The sequence below is a fragment of the Pan paniscus genome, chromosome 5 (genome assembly GCF_029289425.2).
Source record: "Pan paniscus chromosome 5, NHGRI_mPanPan1-v2.0_pri, whole genome shotgun sequence".
NCBI lineage: Eukaryota > Metazoa > Chordata > Mammalia > Primates > Hominidae > Pan > Pan paniscus.
The window spans coordinates 25,461,858-25,483,371 of NC_073254.2; the positions used below are offsets into that span (position 1 = coordinate 25,461,858).

At 41.5% G+C, this 21,514-nt stretch overlaps 2 protein-coding genes across 11 annotated transcripts in view; one reads left to right on the forward strand and one right to left on the reverse strand.

The window, feature by feature from the left end:
- The window catches only part of MAK (male germ cell associated kinase), an 88,795-nt gene that overhangs the window by 55,756 nt on the left and 11,525 nt on the right, over positions 1-21,514 (reverse strand). For 8 of the 9 annotated variants that reach the window (XM_055113173.2, XM_003827548.6, XM_055113174.2 and 5 more), the window contains exons 2-5: positions 17,346-17,675; positions 5,750-5,804; positions 4,720-4,841; positions 480-559 (exon numbers count right to left, since the gene is read on the reverse strand). In XM_055113173.2, the coding sequence (XP_054969148.2) occupies positions 480-559; positions 4,720-4,841; positions 5,750-5,804; positions 17,346-17,446 (358 nt within the window). In that variant the 5' untranslated portion in view covers positions 17,447-17,675. Of the gene's footprint in view, positions 1-479; positions 560-4,719; positions 4,842-5,749; positions 5,805-17,345; positions 17,943-21,514 lie in introns of those variants that run through there. The other variant, XM_055113172.2, reaches the window with a different exon arrangement.
- The window catches only part of SYCP2L (synaptonemal complex protein 2 like), a 203,740-nt gene that overhangs the window by 42,216 nt on the left and 140,010 nt on the right, over positions 1-21,514 (forward strand). The gene's annotated exons all lie outside the window — the stretch shown is intronic.

Sequence of the window (21,514 nt, forward strand, 5' to 3'; positions counted from 1 at the left end):
TGAGATGGAGTCTCACTCTGTTGCCCAGGCTGGAGTGCAATGGCGTGATCTCAGCTCACTGCAACCTCCACCTCTGGGGTTCAAGCAATTCTCCTGCCTCAACCTCCTGAGTAGCTGGGATTACAGGCACCCGCCACCACGCCCAGCTAATTTTTGTATTTTTTTTTAACAGAGACAGGGTTTCACCATGTTGGCCAGGCTGGTCTCAAACTCGTTTGACCTCAGGTGATCCGCCTGCCTTGGCCACCCAAAGTGCTGAGATTACACACGTGAGCCACCGTGCCCAGCCAGAAATTCCATTTTATACAGAATCACAGAAATTGATAAAGTTTTTAAATAAAAATGTCAGTGTGTAAAGGCACATACTCCAGATTCGTAGTTATCCAATATAACAGTTATTTAACAGTTTAATAAATTTGTATGCACAATCTGGACAGTAATCTAAAGAGGTAGGGAAATTAAACTTAAAAGAAACCTACCATGTTTATGGATAAAAGCCAGCCCTTGCAATATTTGATACATAATATTTCTGATGACTGATTCAGGGAACAACTTGTTTCTGTAAAGAAATGAACAGTCACATAATTCTGTTAAGCAACCAGCCAACCAATCCAAAGAAGGTTTATATTCCCCCTGCCTTGGAGCCTCTACTGGCCTCACGATACTGGTTAAACCTATGATTTATAGATTTATACTCTTAAAGCTCACACATTTAAAACATGAAAATTAGATTTTTTTTTTGTTTTGATGTGAGGTAAAAACTCAAATCCAAAACTGAATATATTGCACACATATTAAATAGCTAATTTTTTTTTTTTTTTTTTTGAGACAGAGTTTCACTCTTTGTTGCACAGGCTGGAGTGCAGTGGCGCAATCTCGGCTCACTGAAACCTCCACCTCCCGGGTTCAAGTGATTCTCCTGCTTCAGCCTCTCAAGTAGCTGGGATTATAGGCATGCACCACGATGCCTGGCTAATTTTGTATTTTTACTAGAGACAGGGTTTCGCCATGTTGGTCAGGCTGGTCTTGAACTCCTGACCTCAGGCGATCTGCCCACCTCGGCCTCCCAAAGTGCTGGGATTACGGGCATGAGCCACCGCACCTGGCCTAAATAGCTAAATTTTAAACTGTCCCAAGAAGAGCAAAGCAAGTTGAAAAACTGAATTACTAACAGATAAGCCAAGCATGCAAATCTGTATTATGCAGGCTTGAAGAATTTTAGAGATGGCCGGATGTGGTGGCTAATGCCTATAATACCAGCACTTTGGGAGGCCAAGGTGGGAGGATCGCTTAGGCCCAAGAGTTCAAGACCAGCCTGGGCAACATGGTGAAACCTTGTGTCTACAAAAAATACAAAAATTAGCCAGGTGTGGTAGCGCATGCCTGTAGTCCAGCTGCTGGAGAGGCTGAGGTGGGAGGATCACTTGAGCCTGGGAATTCGAGGCTGCAGTGAGCTGTGACTGTGCCACTCCACTCCAGCCTGGTGACAGAGTGAGATCCTGCCTCCAAAAAAAAAGGGGGGGGGGGAATAAATTTAGAGATATAAATAAATGCTTCAGTTCTATTCTGCATATTGGTGTTGTCCAGTAGAAATATAAGAGCCGGCTGGGCATGGTGGCTCATGCCTGTAATCCCAGCACTTTGGGAGGCCAAGGTGGGTGGATTACCTGAGGTCAGGAGTTCGAGAGCAGCCTCGCCAACATGGTGAAACCTCATCTCTACTACAAATACAAAAATTAGCTGGCGTGATGGCACATGCCTGTAATCCCAGCTACTCAGGAGGCTGAGGCAGAAAAATCGCTTGAACCCGGAGGGTGGAGGTTGCAGTGAGCTGAGATTACACCACTTCACTCCAGCCTGGGTGAAAGAGCGAGACTCCATCTCAAAAAAAAAAAAAGAAAGAAAGAAATATATATGAGAGCCACTTGTGTACTTAACATCATTTTTCTAGCAGCCATGTTAAAAGAAATCAAACAGGTAAAATTAATTTTTAACAATATATTTAATTTAACCTAATATATGCCAAATATTATTTCAACATGTAATCAGTATAAAAATGAGCTGACTGCACCACTGTACTCCAGCTTGGGTGACACAGCAAGACTATGCCTCTAAAAAAATGTTTTTTTAATTATTTATTTTTAAAATTTTACCTTTTTAATTTTTATTTTTTGAAAAAGAGATGCGGGCTGGGTGCGGTGGCTCCCCCCTGTAATCCCAGCACTCTGGGAGGCCAAGGCAGGTGGATCCCTTGAGTTCAGGAGTTCAAGACCAGCCTGGGAAACATGGTGAGACCCTGTCTCTACTAAAAATACAAAAATTAGCCAGGCATGGTGGCATGTGCCTGCAGTCCCAGCTACTTGGGGCACCGAGGCAGGGGAATTGCTGGAGCCCAAGAGGTCGAGGCTACAGTGAGCCATGTTTGCACCACTGCACTCTGGCCCTCCAGCCAAGGTGAAAGAGCAAGACCCTGTCTCTGAAAAAAAAGAGAGACACATGGTCTCGCTATGTTGCCTAGGCTGGTCTCAAACTCCTGGGGCTCAAGCAATCCTCCCGCCTTGGCCTCTCAAAGTGCTGAGATTACAAGCATGAGCCATCAAGCTTGGAGTAAAAAAATATAAAAATTATTAATAAATTTGTTTTGTACCAAGTTTTCAAAATCTGATGTGTAATGTATTTTACATTTACAACACTCTTCAATGCAAACATTTCAGGAGTTCAATAGCCACATCTGACTAATGGCTACTGTATTAGTGTAGCTTTATACTATATATATATATATATATATATGTATGTATGTATTTTTTCTTTTTTGTTTGAGATGGAGTCTTCTTCTGTTGCCCAGGCTGCAGTGCAGTGGTGCGATCTCGGCTCACTGCAACCTCTCCCTCCTGGCCAACACAGTGAAACCCTGTCTCTACTAAAAATACAAAAATTAGCTGGCCTCCTGGGTTCAAGCAATTCTTCTGTCTTACCTTCCCGAGTGGCTGGGATTATGGGTGGCCTCAACCTCCTGGGCTCAAGCAATCTTCTCACCTCAGCCTCTAAGTAGCTAGGACTACAGGTGTGTGCCACCACACCTGGCTAATTTTTTAATTTTTTTGTAGAGATGGAGTCTCACTATGTTGCCTAGGCTGGTCTCAAATTCCTGGGCTCAAGTGATCCTCCCACCTCAGCCTCACAAAGTACTGGATTAAAGGCAGGAACTACCACATCCATCCAGATTTATATATATTTCAAAAATAGATGAAAATTTAATATTTCATGAATTTACATGTATTTCATTTTTTTTCTTCAACAAGGGTATCTTGATATTTCATGTAAGTATATATCATTTCAATATTTTAAAGGACAAAATTTATTAGAGGCTGAAAATTAAGATTACCCATAATCCCACCACCTGATTAAGAAACTTTTAATTTTTCAGTATTCTAATCCAGTCCTAATCTATCTGCATGCATAACTTTTATATTAGGAATGAAAGTCACATACACACAATTTGGTTTGTTTTTTCACTTACAAGCGTTTTCATAACCCTTATAATTATCACCTTTAATGGTAATAATTCCATCAATATTATATACAATAATTACCAACCTATTTTCACACTAATTATTTATTTTAAATAGTTCAAAAAGTGAAGCTTAGTATAGCCATTTAACAGAATATATTATTTATAACTATAAAGACTAAGTATCCACATAAAAAATACTTGTAAGTAAATTAATCAAATAAAAAACTTTGTCCCACTAAAATTACAACTAAGTAAAAAGGCGTGCATGTCTATATAGAAGGCCTAGAAGGGACTCTGGAAAAGTAAAAACTGATTTGAGGGGCAGAAATTTACTTTTATTTTAATTGACATTAATGTTATGATGATTTCGGGCTGGAACATAAGAGGCATTCAATAAATATGTTTTGAGAAAGGGGAAAAATATGATTAAAGAATAATTCACATAACATCCTCAGACCTTGAGTGAGAGTGTGTGTGTGTGTGTGTGTGTGTGTGTGTGTGTGTGTGTGTAAGAATCAAAGAGAAATCAACATCATTACTTCGGAAAATTATTTCTAAGTATTTCAGAGTTTGTTGTTGAACATTTTTCACTTTAAAAGCAGGCAAAATGGATGTTAATCTCCCAGACGTGACCAGAACAACCACCAAAACATTATCTCCCCAAGCCCAGGGCGGAAGACCAAAGCTCTCCCTTTACAGATTCTGCCCACACATATTTAAAAACTGTGAATTTCCTTGGGATTGGTAACACATCAAGTCTTATCACTGACTTGTGCATTCTAATGACTGAGCTTTTTAGATCCTTTCTTGAAAGCAACTTCATTCCTTTCTCCATTCTTTCATTAACCTTCACAACATGCTTGGGAGAGCAACCAAGATACTTTTCTCAATAGTGCCCAAGGCCAGCTTTATTACTGAGTACTAAACTATACATAAATTTGTATTTTTAAAAGCATAAATAGATAGTATGTGTATTGATATGAGATACTGGCCTTCACTTTCAAGGATCTACAACAGAAAAATGCTTGCTATGTCACAGCTGGTTCTTTGGTGTTAAATGTTACCCTTTGATAAAGGTAACAGAACTAGTTAATTTAAATTTACCTTTTGGAGTGATCAATCTTTATCTCATAAAGTATGACATATGAAAGGATCCAAAGAACTCATGGAGAGAATAACAGGGAAAAACGTGAATAAAAACATACCTGTCTTTCATTAATTGATAGAGGTTTTCTTTCATATATTCAAATATAAAATAAAGATGGTCATTTTCTCTGATAACTTCTTTCAATTTAATAACATTGGCATGATTAAGTTTCTTCAGAGACTGAAAAATAAAAAATACGTATTAAAATTTCTTAAAAAATACTTGTAGAATTTGGCAAAATTGCATCAATGCTAAGTATGATAATTACCTTATGTAATTTTCCATTTCTCCTGGGTTCATTAATTAATGACATTTTAATATCTACATAATTGCTTTAAGTAATGAACGTTAAGTGCAAACAATAAATCAAGCCAACAATAGCTATTAAACATTTCAATCTGTTACATTTTTCCCTTGGTTTATAAATAGGTCTAACTTTTGTCTGACTTAACCATGCAAAGGTATCCAAAATTGTATCCAAGTCTTTAAGCATAAAATCTAAGGAAATGGTATGTAGTAATTTAAAAAGTTGTCTTTGGTGGCTGAGCGTGGTGGCTCACGCCTGCTATCCCAGCACTTTGGGAGGCTGAGGTGGGCGGATCACCTGAGGTCAGGAGTTCGAGACCAGCCTGGCCAACATGGTGAAACCTTGTCTCCACTAAAAATACAAAAATTAGCTGGGCATGGTGACACACACCTGTAGTCCTAGCTACTTGGGAAGCTGAGGCAGGAGAATCGCTTGAACCCAGGAGGCGGAGGTTGCAGTGAGTCAAGATCACGCCACCGCATTCCAGCCTGGGTGACAGAGTAAGACTCTGTCTCAAAAAAAAAAAAGTCGTCTTTGCGTAATATGATTTTAAGATGCTCTTTTAAAAGTGAAAGTGAACTTTCAAATGTGACGATATAATTATATGCTGTTCTCCACTGACATCAGAACCAGAAGAAATGAGAAATTAATTTAGGAATATAAAGGAAAAACAAACACAATTATCTTCAGAATGCTTCCCACAGAGAATAAAATCATCTTAACTACTGTCCTCAGGTAGTGTTAAGGCCTTCTCAGGTTCTTTTCATCTTTAGGATTTTACCTTAACTTCTCTCAAGTTCATGCATTCATCCCAAGAATAGAACTTTCTCTTCATCCTAAAATAAATTAGGGAAAGTTTAGTGTTCAGGGATTGAGGATTCAAAGACACACATTACACTGTTGGCTTTCTTACTCCACTATTGGTTCACTTTGGGCGAGCTATCTTTCTCTTCCTCATCCTTACAAGGAAATCACCTCCTATACCTCAAGGCTACTTGGTAGGCCTACGTCACATCCAAAATTCAGCTTTAATCAAAAGTGAAAAAATTACCATTAATCTTCTTTTCTGGGTGAGTTCTTAACATTTCTCTAATCAGTTTAATTGTGCCTTTCTTAAAGGGTCCTTTTCAAGATTCTCTCTTTTTAGAACTTAAGAGGCCCATAAAGTTAAAGGTCTCCCTACTTAAATGATTTAAGTCGGCAAAAATTCAGAAGTAACTATAAATGTTAGAAATGGCTTTCTTGGCCGGGAACGGTGGCTCACGCCTGTAATCCCAGCACTTTGGGAGGTTGAGGTGGGCAGATCACAAGGTCAGGAGTTCAAGACCATCCTGGCTAACATGGTGAAACCCCGTCTCTACTAAAAATACAAAACAATTAGCTGGGCGTGATGGCAGGCGCCTGTAGTCCCAGCTACTTGGGAGGCTGAGGCAGGAGAATCGCTTGAACCCAGGAGGCAGAGGTTGTAGTGAGCCGAGATTGCGCCACTGCACTCCAGCCTGGGCGACAGATGAGAAATGGCTTTCTTGAATTTTGTTCTTTACTTCCCCTCTTTCATCCCAATGTTGGTTTCTATTAGAGATAAATATACCAAAAGTGTATTTAGAGTAAAAAGTATTTCCACTGTATCCACCAATTAGTTGTTGTTTTTATATGAACATGTGTTTTTATATGAACAGATTTTTAGTCACCATACAAAACAGGGGATAATAAACAGGATTCATGGCCGGGCGCGGTGGCTCATGCCTGTAAGCCCAGCACTTTGGGAGGCGGAGGCGGGTGGATCATGAGGTCAGGAGATCGAGACCATCCTGGCTAACACAGTGAAACCTCATCTCTACTAAAAATACAAAAAATTAGCTGGGCGTGGTGGCAGGTGCCTGTAGTCCCAGCTGCTTGGGTGGCTGAGGCAGGAGAAGGGCGTGAACCCGGGAGGTGGAGCTTGCAGCGAGCCGAGATCGCACCACTGCACTCCAGCCTGGGTGGCAGAGTGAGACTCTGTCTCAAAAAAAAATTTTTTTAAAAAACAGGATTCATATTCTGAAAAATGTTTCTTCAGGCATGGGAATTATAAGGCTGGGCTGTGAAAAAGAAAAACCAAATATGCCATGCTGCTTTCATTTAGTATTATAATCTCCTATCGAGATGTTCCAGAAGATCCTTGGGAAGCTTAGCATTGTCTTTATTAATTACAATAATCCTTATGATCCAGAGGCTCTAGGGGGGTATAATACACAGGTGAGGAAATGAGTAAAAATTGGCAGCACAACATCACAGCCAAGAACAGAGGCTGTGGAACCGCACTGCCTGGATTCAAATCCTTGCCCAGTCACTCACCGTATTACTTTGGACAAGTCACCTAATGACCTGTCTGTGCCTCAAATTCCTTAGCTAGCCATACAGTAGAAACTACTGCATAAGAAAAGCATCTTGCAAACTGCTTAGTTCAGCACTCCATAACTACTAGATGTTTTCATGTTTACCAATATCTGTGATTGACTATAAGACGAAATAAAGGACATCACTGAGACGACCTAAAGGGCATCACTGCTATTATTTCTAAAATATCCTTAGTGAATCAGAATTTCATTTGCAGTTACTCAGGTACTAGATATTTATGAAGAAGCGTGATGAAATGGGGGTTTACTAGCTTATTAAAAGATACTTTTCAGTGCTATAGATTTATAAAATGTCTTGCTAAAATGTAAAATGTAAATCTAGCACAATGATGAATTTAAAATAAAACAGAAGCCAATTCAAATACAGCTATGAAAGAAAACTTGATTAATAAAATGATCATATCCATGTGAAACTGCACATATAATCTGCTATGATTCTTTTATTTTATTTTTTTTGAGACATGGTCTCATTCTGTCACCCAGACTGGAGTGCAGTGGCCTCATCATGGCTCACTGTAGCCTTGACCTCCTGGGCTCAGGTGATCCTCCCACCTCTGCCTCCTGGGTAGCTGGGACTATAGGTACATGCCACCACGCCCAGCAAATTCTTGTATTTTTTGTAGAGATGGGGTTTCACCATGTTGCTCATGCTAGTCTCAAACTCCTGGGCTCAAGCAATCTGCCCACCTCGGCCTCTCAAAGTGCTGGGATTACAGGCATGAGCCACCACACCCAGCCTGCTATGATTCTTGAAACGTAATTTCAGAATTTTATTTCATTTTTGAGATGGAGCCTCGCTCTGTCACCCAGGCTGGACTGCAATGGCGTGATCTCGGCTCACTGTTACCTCTGTCTCCCAGGTTCAAGCAGTTCTCCTACCTCAGCCTCCCAAGTAGCTGGGATGACAGGTGTGTGCCACCAAGCTCGGCTAATTTTTGTATTTTTAGTACAGATGCGGTTTTGCCATGTTGGCCAGGCTGGTCTCGAATTCCTGACCTCAGGTAATCCGCCCACCTCGGCCTCCCAAAGTGCTGGGATTACAGGCATGAGCCACCACTCCAGGTCTAGAATTTTAAAAGTATCCAATCTTTTAGAAGCCAAATAAAAATACGTTCAAGTTACTTTTCAAGCTTCAGTGATAACTGAAACTTTCATTCTACCTGTAAAATCTGCACTCTCACTGGGCATGCTGGCGTGCGCCTGTAGTCCCAGCTACTCGGGAGGCTGAGGCAGGCGGACTGCTTGAGCTCAAAAGTTAGAGGCTGTAGTGCGCTATAACCAAGCCTGTGAATAGCCACTGCACTCCAGCCTGGGCAACACAGGAAGAAGACTTTGTCTCTAAAAAAAAAAAAAATCTGAGGCCGGGCACGGTGGCTCACACCTGTAATCCCAGCACTTTGGGAGGCCAAGGCGGGCGGATCACGAGGTCAGGAGATGGAGACCCTCCTGGGTAACAGGGTGAAACCCCGTCTCTACTGAAAATAAAAAAAATTAGCCAGGCGTGGTGGCGGGCACCTGTAGTCCCAGCTACTTGGGAGGCTGAGGCAGGAGAATGGCGTGAACTCGGGAGGCAGAGCTTGCAGTGAGCTGAGATTGCACCACTGCACTCCAGCCTGGGCAACAGAGCCAGACTCCGTCTCAAAAAAAAAAAAAAAAAAAAAAAGCTGGCCGGGTGCAGTGGCTCACACCTGTAATCGCAGCACTTTCAGAAGCTGAGGCAGGTGGATCACCTGCGGCCAGGAGTTCAAGACCAGTCTAACCAACATGGAGAAACCCCGTCTCTACTAAAAATACAAAAATTAGCTGGGCGTGGTGGTGCATGCCTATAATCCCAGCTACTTGGGAGACGGAGGCAGGAGAATCACTTGAACCTGGGAGGCAGAAGTTGCAGTGAGCCGAGATCGCGCCATTGCACTCCAGCCTGAGCAACAAGAGCAAAACTCCATCTCAAAAAAAAAAAAAAATCTGTATTCTCTTCATCCATCCAGATGTACTCTCTTCATCTCTTCTTCTTTCCAGCAATTACCACTTCTCAGCAGTACTTCCCTTCCCTAAGGCTTTATGCATGTATCTATTTACAACAAATACAGAAGTTTCCTTACAAAATGATTATCCCAAAGGTAAACCAATTGCTTAGAATAGCTAAGAAAAGGCATTTCCTTTTAGGTTCCTTGTCATCTTTTGTCATTTATTAATTCGTCAATATCCACTCCATGCCAGGGCAATGAACAAATAAGAGATGGTACCATGGTGTTCCCATCTGACACAGGAAATCAACTTCAGAAATGGAACTACCTCTCAAGTTCTTAAAGGGCAGAGGGCTTAATAGATATTTATTAACTTAATTAAGTGAGGGAATCTTTCTACCATCCTCTATCATAAAGTAAATAACTTTTTTTTTTAAAAATTGCAGAAAAGACAAGATTTCAGTGATCTAAATTAAAACTCCCCAAAGGAAACATTCAAAGAAACCTCTTATTTTGTTCAGTGTAGTGTTCTCCCAACTTCTAACCATTCCCCCTCCAACACATCCTGGCCAGTTTTGACTGCATTTCTAGACCGCTCAAAAGGTTTGCCTGCTGAATTAAGCACAGACTTTCTTCTCCGTGTTTACATTAGCAGATTACACCACCCTGTCCATCATCTACCAACTGCCATGCCATGCCCTTGCTTCTTCAGGCCAACTCCCAAAAGCAGAGGGCCAGCATTCAGCTTCTTCTCTGCTTCTCAACGTAATTCTGAACTTGTTTACTTCCTACTTGTTAAATTCCATATGGAACTTGTTAAATTCCATATCTAATAACACATGGAACTTGTTAAATTCCATAGCTGAACTTCTCTAATTCCAATAGAAACCCCCACTCCCAGCCCCTGACACCGGCTCTTTTGTTTAAAAGGTTTTTAGAATGAAAACACCTTCCAGGTAATCAATTTCCCTTTAAGGGGACATGTTTACTGCCCACTCTGAAAATTAAGAATAGGCAGCTCTTCTTCAGCTACTCCACAAAATGTATTCAATGTAGAACTTATTTATTTATTTATTTATTTAGAGACAGAGTCTCACTCTGTTGCCTGGGCTGGAATGCAGTGGTGTGATCTCAGCTCACTGCAACCTCTGCCTCGCGGGTTCAAGTGATTCTCCTGCTTCAGCCTCCTGAGTTGCTGGGATTACAGGCACACGCCACCACACCCGGCTAATTTTTGTATTTTTAGTAGAGACGGGATTTCACCTTGTTGGCCAGGCTGGTCTCAAACTCCTGACCTCAAGTGATCCACCCGACTTGGCCTCCCAAAGTGCTGGGATTACAGGCATCAGCCACCACACCCGGCCTGGAATTTATTTTTAATTTTAGGGGAAAAGTATCGATGGATCTTAAAGCGGTATCTAACAAGTTATACCTAGAATATTTATGGCCTAAATTGGAAATGCCTAAAATTTTATATCACCAAGCAAAAGATTGATCGGATATTATGGGATGTGAATTGTTTTGGTAACAAACAAAAAAAAAATGAGAAGGGAGAATGAAGACTCTAATATCTGTAATTTTCAGGTAAAGTTTATCCCTCTATATTGGGCTTTAAAGAGATGGCAAAGCCTGCTTGTATGACTCTTGTAGATAACAATCACTGTCTCATTCAGACTTGAGGAGTAACGGCTATAGTGAATATTCAGTGTAGGTTAAACTGATAACCCTGCCAGTAGCCTGTCTTCACAGTTGCTTAACTCCTAAGAGATGTTCACCTCTGTCTTACCACAGTTACTCATAAACTCCTTGTTATGAGGAATGGTCCTACTGTCCAAGACCTAACAACCTTTCTAACTTCAGACTCTTGATCATAACCTCCTATCCTTTTCACCATCACTACCCTCAAAACTTCTTTATACAACCTCTTTCTTGTTCAACTTGTGGCTATTCCTACAACCACCTGTGTGGCGTGGTTTGCCTCCTCATCCAGCTTGGCCCCACCATCAGCCTTTCACATACTACACTCTCAAGATCACACACACGTTCTGAACATCCCCTTCTCCCACTGTTCCACTGCTCCTGCCTTGTCATCCTCCAGTCTCCCCTCTCCATACAGATGGGTGGAGGTGGAAAGAAAAGTCATGAAAATGCTCCCAGCGGCTCCACTTTCACATTCATCCCATGTAATTTCAGGCGGACTCTTCCTGACACTGGGCAACCCCTTTGTGGCTTTCTTAGCAACTCGGTAACTCATCCTTCACAACTCTCCAAAGCTCCATGCCTCCATTGCTGTACTTCCCGCTACTCCTTGTCCCACTGCGGTCTGGCTTCCACTATTCCACTGGAACAATGCTCACCATAGCCGCCAGTTATGTCATATTCCCCAAACCCAAGGAACACCACAGCCGATGATATTGTTGAAATATCACAAGGCCATTTCCAGCCCCTTTCCTTCTGCCTCCTAATATAGAGACTGGAAGAGTAAATACTCACTCTCTCAGCCTCCTTTGGAAGTAAGAGAGACCACGTGACCCATTACTAGCCAGTAAGATGTAAGGGGATGTCCTTGAGGACTTCTGGGGAAGAATTTTTACTAGCTGATAAAAGATGAGAAGAGTTTGCTGGTATTATTCTGCCTTCTTCCCTCCTTGAACATGGACGTAACTCCTGGAGGTGAAGTAGCCATAAGGTGGTCATTAGGTGACACATTTGAGGACAAAAACAATGCTAACCGCTCAGCATGAAAATAATAGAAAACATCTGAATTTCCTGGGTACAATGTTGAGCCGTTGAAAGAGCTCTGGAATCATCACACTCCAGACTTCTTGATACGTGCTTCTGCTTCTTTGGATCTTTCCCTTGGTTTCAGATATTTTCTACATTCTCCTGGTTTCTACCCTATTTCTCTGGTGGCTCCTCAGACTTTTTTGTAAGATCCTATTCCAGGGCCCATCCTTTATATGCCATGGTTTCTCAGTGCCCTAAATGAGGACCTCTTTTCTTCTCCCTCTAAAGAGTTTCAATTGCCATCTGTAGACTAACCATTCCAAATCATTAGCCTGCACCTCTGTTTTGAGATTTAAATGCAAATATTCAATTGACTAAAAGTCATCATGCCCCAGACTGAATTCAGCTTTACCCCTAAGCCTGTGATTTTCCCCTCCTTGACATGGTACATGGTACATGGCACCACCACTATACATTTCAGCCAGAATCCCAGGAGTTAGCCTGGACTCTTCCCCATTTTTTACTCCTCCCTCCACCCTCATGCCCAGTCACCAGTTTCTATAGAGCCTGCCTCCTACATGTCCCTTGACTGTATCCACTTACAACCATCCCCAAAGCTATTTTCCTGTCAGGCCACCACCACTTCTAACCAACATGACTGCACTGACCTTCTAACCTCTAACCAAGATGACTGTATTGACCTTCTAACTGGCCACCCGGTGTCCAGTCTTGACCTCTTCAATCGTCTCCACTCTTCTGCTAACCAGCCAGTTCCAAAAATTTGATCACATCAACAATTCTGCTGAAAATCCTTCATGATCTTCTAGTCCTCAAGATATACACACTCCTTCATCTGGCTTCACGACTTCACCTGCTAGCCTCACGTCCCTCCTCTGCCCCACTCGTAATCCACGCTCCAGCCACCTACACTTCTTTCAGTTACTCAGCCCCAGTTAGGCCCTCACACACTCTCTCTCGCCTCCAGGGCTTCATACGTACTATTTCTTACTCCCTGGAGCATTTTCCCCCACCCTGCCTTTTAAAAAAAATAATTTTCTCTCATTCTTGAGGTCTCAATGACTTGGGAAGCCTTTTGTGATACTTCTCCAGTGTGGCTTATCTAGGCTCCCACAGGACCCAATATTCCCCCATCATAGGACTTAGCATACTTGATGTTGTAACTTCTTGAATCTGCTGGTCTTCCTGAGTATATTGTAAGACATCTGTTTCGTCCCGATCATGAAATACAACAGGAGTTTAACAATTTTGTGCTAAATGAATTTTTCAATTTTCTTCAAGTCTTCCATGGGACTCCTCTTCTCATTCATTTTTGCTCCATCTTTGCCTAAGGTGGAGCACTGCCCAACACACAGTAGATACTGCATGTGGCAGACACACGGTAAGCTGAGTAGCTGAAAGCCCTCCTTCTCTACCTCTTCATTCACAGAGTCAGCTTTTACACAGGAATATAAAATGCTCAGCTAAGTAATCAGTTTCCCAGCCTCCCTGCCGCTAGGGGTGCCCTGTGGTACACTTCTGATCAACGAGGAGAAACCCTATGCATTCTGGATGGGATGTGAGAAAGCTTTTGCTTTCCCAATTAAAAGAGTACAGTAGGCCGGGCACGGTGGCTCACGCCTGTAATCCCAGCACTTTGGGAGGCTGAGACTGGTGGATCACCTGAGGTCGGGAGTTCGAGACCAGCCTGACCAACATGGAGAGACCCCGTCTCTACTAAAAATGCAAAATTAGCCAGGCATGGTGGTACATGCCTATAATCCCAGCTACTCGGGAGGCTGAAGCAGAAGAATCGCTTGAACCCAGGAGGCAGAGGTTGTGGTGAGCTGAGATCGTGCCACTGCACTCCAGCCTGGCAATGGAGCAAGACTTCATCTCAAAACAAAACAAATACCATATTTTTGAAGGATAAAACAAATACCATATTTTTGCCACTCAGAAAAAAATGATGGACATTTTGTCATATAAAACCAGATAGTAATAACCATCTGTGGGACTGTACCTAAGACCCAACACCCCTTCTGATTTCGCCTACCCTCCTCCCCAGAAGCCACGGCTATCATGGATTTTGGGTGTATCTTTCCAGGCCTTTAAAAATATTTTTGTATATGGATGTATTTGTGTATAATAAAGTATTTCTTTGTGTGAATTTACATAATCATTTAATCTACAAATGTGGGCTATTTCAGCTCATTTTGTCTAATAACACTCATTTCTTAGGTTTCTGTCTTATAGCAGTAGTAAGTATCCCCAATGCAATCCTAATCAGCGGACTGCTAGCAGGCATTTGGGGTTTTCAAACAATTTGTACTGATATTACTTCTGATATTTCACATTAATATGAATTATATAGGTTAGGGAAGTTTCTTTTTATTCCTATTTGCTAAGTTTTTGTTTTGTTTTACTTTTGTTTTTGTTTTTAGATAGGGTCTCACTAGGTCACCTAGGCTGAAGTACAGTAGTGGTGGCACTATCTTGGCTCACTGCAGCCTCGACCTCCTAGGCTCAAGCAATCCTCCCACCTCAGCCTCCCGAGTGGCTGGGACTACAGGTGTGCACCACGATGCCCAACTAATATTTGTATTTTCTGTAGAGGTGGGGTTTCACCATGTTGCCAAGCTGGTCTCAAACTCCTGGGATCAAGCGATCCTCCTGCCTTGCCCTCCCAAAGTGCTGGGATTATAGGTGTGAGCCACTGCATTCAGCCAAGAGGCTTTATCATAAGTTTTTTAAGAAATCAATGTTTGTTTTTTTTAGTTCATCAAATCACAAATGAGCACTGAATTTTATTAAGCCTATTCAATTTATTTTTCATTTCCATTATTGTATATTATATATTTACTTATCTGATGATAATGACTATTTTAAAATATTTTATGAAGTTATTTCCTTGTACATGTAATGGTTTAGATCATAATATTTTAAAACATTTGCTAAAGTATTTAAATTTTAGTTTGTCATAATTTGGTTGATGTGGTGATGTGGAGATGCGTATCCCATGAGTACGGGACTGGTTCTGGTGGAAGTCAACTGCCATGTCCTGAGGCTATTCAAACAACCCTCTGGAAAGGCCCAAGGAAGGAGCCTCTGTAAAAGGGAACTGAGGTGCCTCTTGCCAACAGCCAGTACAAATATGCCAACCCTGTGAGTGAGTGTGATGGGTTGAACTGTGTCCCACAAAACTCCTATATTGAAGTCCCAGCCCCCAGACTTTCACGGTGTGACAGTATCTGAAGATAGGGTCTTTAAAAAGGTAATTAAGTTTAAGTGAGGTCTTTCAGGTAGGCCCAAATCTGATATGACTGGTGTCCTTATAAGAGGAGCCTGGGCAACATGGCAAGAACCCATCACTCCAAAAAATTTTTTAAAAAATTAGCCACATGTTGTGGTACACACCTATAGTCCCAACTACTCTGGAGGCTGAGGCAGGAGGATGGTTCAAGCCCAGGAGGCTGAGGCTATAGTGAGCTATGTTTGTACCACCGTACCTCAGCCTGGGCGACAGAATGAAACCCTGTCTTGAAAAAAAAGAAGGGGGAAATGTGGACACAGACATGCATAACGAGAAGATCATATAAAGACCTAGAGAGGATACGGCTGTCTACAAGCCAAGGAGAGAGGCCTCAGAAGAAACAACCAGCAGATACCTTGATGTTGCACTTCTTGCCTCCAGAACTGTGAGGAAATAAATCTCTGTTGTTTAAGCCACCCAGTCTGTGATACTTTGTTACAGCAGCCCTAGCAAACCAAGAGTGAGCCACCTTGGAAGTAGATCCTCCAGCCCCAGTCAAGCCTTCGGATGACTGAAACTTTGGCCAATTATCTGACTGCCATGAGAGAACCCAAGCCAGAACTACCCAGCTAAGCTACTTCTAAATTCCTGACCCACAGAAACTATGTGAATTAGTAAATGTTTCTTCTTATTTTAAATCACTAAGCTTTGGAGGTATTTTGTTATGCAGCAATAGATAAACACAGTGGATTAAAAACAAACAAATTAACAACAATTCTATTTCATAAGTTCAGGAATATAACATATATCATTCAGAACTCAATTTGACATTATGAATACCGTCTGATTTTGAGACCTTGTTTTAAAGAAATAATAAGCCCTACTCTGCACTCAACTTTAAATGTGAAAAACAGGTCAGGAATGGTGGCTCACACCTGTAATTCCAGCACTTTGGGAGGCCGAGGTGGGTAGCTTGCTTGAGCCTGGTAAGTCAGGACTGCAGTGAGCCATGATCACACCACTGCACCCCAGCCTGGGCAACAGAGTGAGACCCCCATCTCAAAAAACACAAACAAAAACGAAAACCAACAAATAAATTTGGAAGAACATTCCAAAGATCACCTGTAGTTTTGGTCCAAATGTATTATACGTATAAAAAAGGAGGCACTCATATTTTTTGTTTTATCAGTGTAGCTGGACAAGCCAGACAATTAAAGTAATATAGAAGAAAAACAGCAGAATTCCTCTTTGGCAATGTTCTTTTCCAAGAATGACATTCCACATAAGCCAAATGCTATTTTATCTAAACTAGACCTCTTTCTGTGCTTGTATATATTCTTTTTTTTTTTGAGATGGAGTCTCCTTCTGTCACCCAGGCTGGAGTGCAGTGGTGCAATCTCAGCTCACTGCAACCTCTGCCTCCCAGGTTGAAGCGATTCTCGTGCCTCAGCCTCCTAAGTAGCTGGGATTACACGTGTGCACCACCATGCCTGGCTAATTTTTGTATTTTTAGTAGAGACAGGGTTTCACCATGTTGGCCAAGCTGGTCTCGAACTCCTGACCTCAACCCAAAGTGCTGGGATTGCAGGCATGGGCCACCACACGCAGCCTGTGTGCACGTGTGTGTGTGTGTGTGTGTGTGCGCGCGCGCACGTATATATATATATTTTTAGACGCAGTCTCACTGTATCACCCAGGCTGGAGTGCGGTGGCGCGATCTCAGCTCACTGCAACTTCCACCTCCTGGGTTCAAGCAATTCTCCTGCCTCAGCCTCCTGAGTAGCTGGGATTACAGGCGCGTGCCACCATGCCTGGCTAAGTTTTGTATTTTTAATAGAGACAGGGTTTCACCATGTTGGCCAGGCTGGTCTCAAACTCCTAACCTCATGATCCGCCCGCCTCGGCCTCCCAAAGTGCTGGGATTACAGGCATGAGCCACCGCGCTGGCCTGTGCTGGTATATATTCTTAAGCGAGGACAGGAAAATAAAGAGCAGAGTTTTCAAAGGTGAAGTTGGCAGTGTCACACACAGTACCTTTTGATGGCCACCAGCTCCCCGGATTCATTACTCTTGCCCATAAGCACACTCCCATACGTGCCGTCCCCCAACTGTCTCATGGTTGTGTATCGGTTCATCTTGGAAAAATAATGCAGCAGAAGTTGTTGATTGAAATGACTTCCTTGTTGAATATAAATTTGAACGCTTCTTAATTTTTATTTGCTTTTGTCCTCACACTGTTGTTGCTACACTGGTGACAGGTTTGTCATCATTAAATATAGTCTCTCCCCCAAGATTACAGAGGTTCATGAGATATAGCATGAAGGAATCGGGCAAGGAAACAGCGCTTCCATTCTTATAAACACCCTAAAGAAAGAAAACAAGGATATCATGAATTTTCATTAACAAGTCTCTTCAAAAATTGTACTGGCAACTTAGAGCAAAGGGAAAAATCATAAATAATATAAATACTATTGTGTTAAATATTTGTCAGTAAGTCATTTGTCTATGTAAAATGAAGTTCCCATATAACTCACTGGTAATACTCACTTGGTAAATGCCTCATTTACATGGTACTGTGCTATTTATGTTCAATAATGGCATAATGGCTTGTATGATTCCTTTTTTACTAAATATAATCTACATTATTCCAAATCAGACCTTGGAAAATTGATGTCTATATTATATCCATTCTTTGAATCAATTTTTGTAGCATATTTAATTTGGCATATTGTTTAAAACTGTACTACTTGTAAATTTTCTGTGGAATATAAGTACCCCAATTGGGTAAGGTAAGTATAAAGCAAACTTTTGTTTCATATGAAAGGAATAGCATTATTTTAAAATTTCATATTCTATTTAAATAACATGCTACTTTATTTTACATCGAACTAAGAAATATTTAAATACTAATTAGGATTTAGTGTCACACTAGGTTCATACAAAGAAATAAGAAACATAGCCGGGCGTGGTGGCGGATGCCTGTAATCCCAGTGATTTGAAAGGCCAAGGCAGGAGGACTGTAGAGGCCAGGAGTTCGAGACCAGCCTGGGCACCATATCATGCCCTTCTTTACAAAAACTAAAAAATTAGCTGGACTTGATGGCACGCTTGTAGTCCCAGCTACTTGGGAGGCTGAGGCACGAGGATTGCTTGAGCCCAGGAGTTCAAGATTACAGTGAGCTATGATCACACCACTAAACTCCATCCTGGGTGACAGAGTAAGACTCTGTCTCTAAAGAAAAAAAAATTTTTTAATAAATAAAAAAGGGAAGTAGAGCCTGAAGATGTGACTGAAATGTTGTAACCTCATAATCAAACTTGAATGAATGAGGAATTGTTTCTTATGGATGAACAAAGAAAATGTTTTATTGAGATGGAATCTACTTCTGGTACAGATGCTATCAACACTGCTGAAAAGACAAAAAAGAATTTTTTTCTTTTTTTGAGACAGAGTGAGACTCTGGTTGGAGTGCAGTGCCACAATCTTGGCTCACTGTAACCTCCGCCTCCTGGGTTCAAGTGATTTTTGTCCCTGAGTCCTCACCCCTGTCACCATCACTCCCCCAGTAGCTGGGATTACAGGTGCCCACCCCGACTCCCAGTAGCTGGGATTACAGGTGCACACCACCACACCCGGCTAATTTTTGTATTTTTAGTAGAGATGGGGTTTCGCCATGTTGGCCAAGCTGGTCTTGAACTCCTGGCCTCAGCGATCTGCCCGCCTCGGTGGGATTACAGGCATGAACCAGTGCCCAGTCAAGAACAAAGGATTTAGAATATTACATAAACTGAGTTGACAAAGCAGTGGCAGGATGTGAGAAGACTGACTTCAATTTTGAAAGAAGTTCTACTGTAAGTAAAATGCTATCAAATAGTCTCACATATTACAGAGAAATCTTTTATGAAAAGTCTGTCAATGTAGCAAATACCACTGTTGTCTCATTTTGAGAAATGGTTACAGCCATCTCAACCTTCAGCAGCCACCACCCTGATCGGTCAGCAGCCATCAACACAGAGGCAAAGCCCTCCACCAGCAAAAAGATTATGACTCACTGAAGGCTCAGATAATCAGCACTTTTTAGCAATAAGATTTTTTTTTTTTGACAGCCTCCCAAGTAGCTGGGACTATAGGCCCAGGCTACTACGCCCAGCTATTTTTTGTAATTTTAGTAGAAACAGGGTTTCACCACGTTGGCCAGGCTGGTCTCAAACTCCTGACCTCAAGTGATCCACCTGCCTCCACCTCCCGATGTGTTGGGATTACAGGTGTGAGCTACTGCTCCCGGCCACAATAAGATATTTTTAAATTAAGGTATGTATGTTATTTTTTCTAGACAAAATGCTATTGTATACTAAATAGACTACAGTATAATGTAAACATAATTTGCATATGTACTTTAAACCCAAAAACATGTGTGACTTGCTTTATTGCAACATTCACTTTATTGCCGTGGTCTGGAGCTAAACCCACAGTATCTCCGAGGTGTGTCTGTAGTTTGTTTTAAAGTACTTTTTATGACTTAGTTCTTCATTCAAAGAATATTTTTCTCTCACTGGAGCACTTTCATTTAAATCATAGAAATTGCTCCTCTATTATTTGCAGGAATTTAAGACCAACAAGGGCACGTTATAGTTGTCAAAATACTTAAGATTTCCCCAAACAGCCTTTCCGGGAAGAGAAACATAAACATGAGCAGACATAAACGTGCAGAGCAGCACAGTAAAGTTATGTTGTTTCCTATTTACAGGAACGTATCTGTTCACAGAAAACTTGAGAAGAATCCTGTGGGGCTTTTAATAATACGGAGTGTGGGCTGGGCGCCCTGGCTCATCCCTGTAATCCCAACACTTTGGGAGGCCAAGACGGGTGGATCACCTGAGGTCAGATGTTTGAGGCCAGCCTGACCAACGTGGTGAAACTTCATCTCTACTAAAAATACAAAAATTAGCTGGGTGTGGTGGTGCAGGCCTGTAGCCCTAGTTACTAAGGAGGCTGAGGTAGGAGAATCACTTGAACCTGGGAGGCAGAGGTTGCAGTGAGCCAAGATTGCACCACTGCACTCCCACCTGGGCAACAGAGCGAGACTCTGTCTCAAACTAATAATAATAATAATAATAATAGGGAGTATGTATTTAACATTTATCTTACTTCATGTAGGTAACAACCCCTTCAAAGGCACATATAAAATAATTTAGGCTGTGCTAACTCCATGGCCAGGATCTTGAAAAAGAGACCTTGACAGCAGATTCCATTTCTATTCAGGGGTTTCTTCCTTTTTGTCAGATTAAGCCCGAGCTAATAATCATAAGTACCAGCAAATGGTTCCCCATTTGCCTGAAAAAGAATAGTTTTGTAAGTCATTGTCACCTTATTCATAGACACTGATTCCAAATATTAAGGTGTTAATATAGAGAAAGGCAGTCTCTCTCTCTACACGGTTACTAATCAAAACATGAATTTGCTTTTCTTCATTTTGCCTTTATCTGTATAAGCAAATATAATTTGGAAAAATCTTTTGGGTTGTTTTGTTTTGTACTACGTTAAACAAAACATGGACTAAAATATATTTCTTCTCATTTAGGATTTTATTAAATCAGTATTTTGCAATTTATCACCAGCATATTCAATTGCTGTACACTCTTTTCTAGCTAGCCTATTGAAGGTGACATATATCTATCTCTTTTAGGAAATATGTGATCTCTAGGTTTACTGATTCTTTCTGATTAAGTAAGCATAAAGAGAATATATTTGCACAAAAGGCCATCATGTTCCTTATGACAGTAAGATCGTAAAATAAAAACATGGAAGGATTAAGTGACCTGGCTAGGATCAACTAGAGAATCAATGATGGAGTCAATCCAATAGTTGCATTTGGCTTGATGTTGTTGGTTTTCCAGGGTCGTCTCCAACTTCTAAACAAGCCATTCTTATGAACTGGTGCCAGCTCTTACTATCCCTAATGAGGCTAAAGAAATCATCCTCTTTGCTCCAAAACCACACAGACTAAGCTCCACAACTCAAGCCACCTACCCCAACCTCCACCTTTAGATTCCTAATGCAGCTCTTCACTCAAACACTAAGATATTGCTGACTACCTGGAAAGTGAAGTGGGACTACTCCATATCCTGACTAAACCCTAATGCTACATCTGGGTCATTCAGACCAGTGAAAAATAATAGCAACAGTGAAGGGAAAGAGTGAG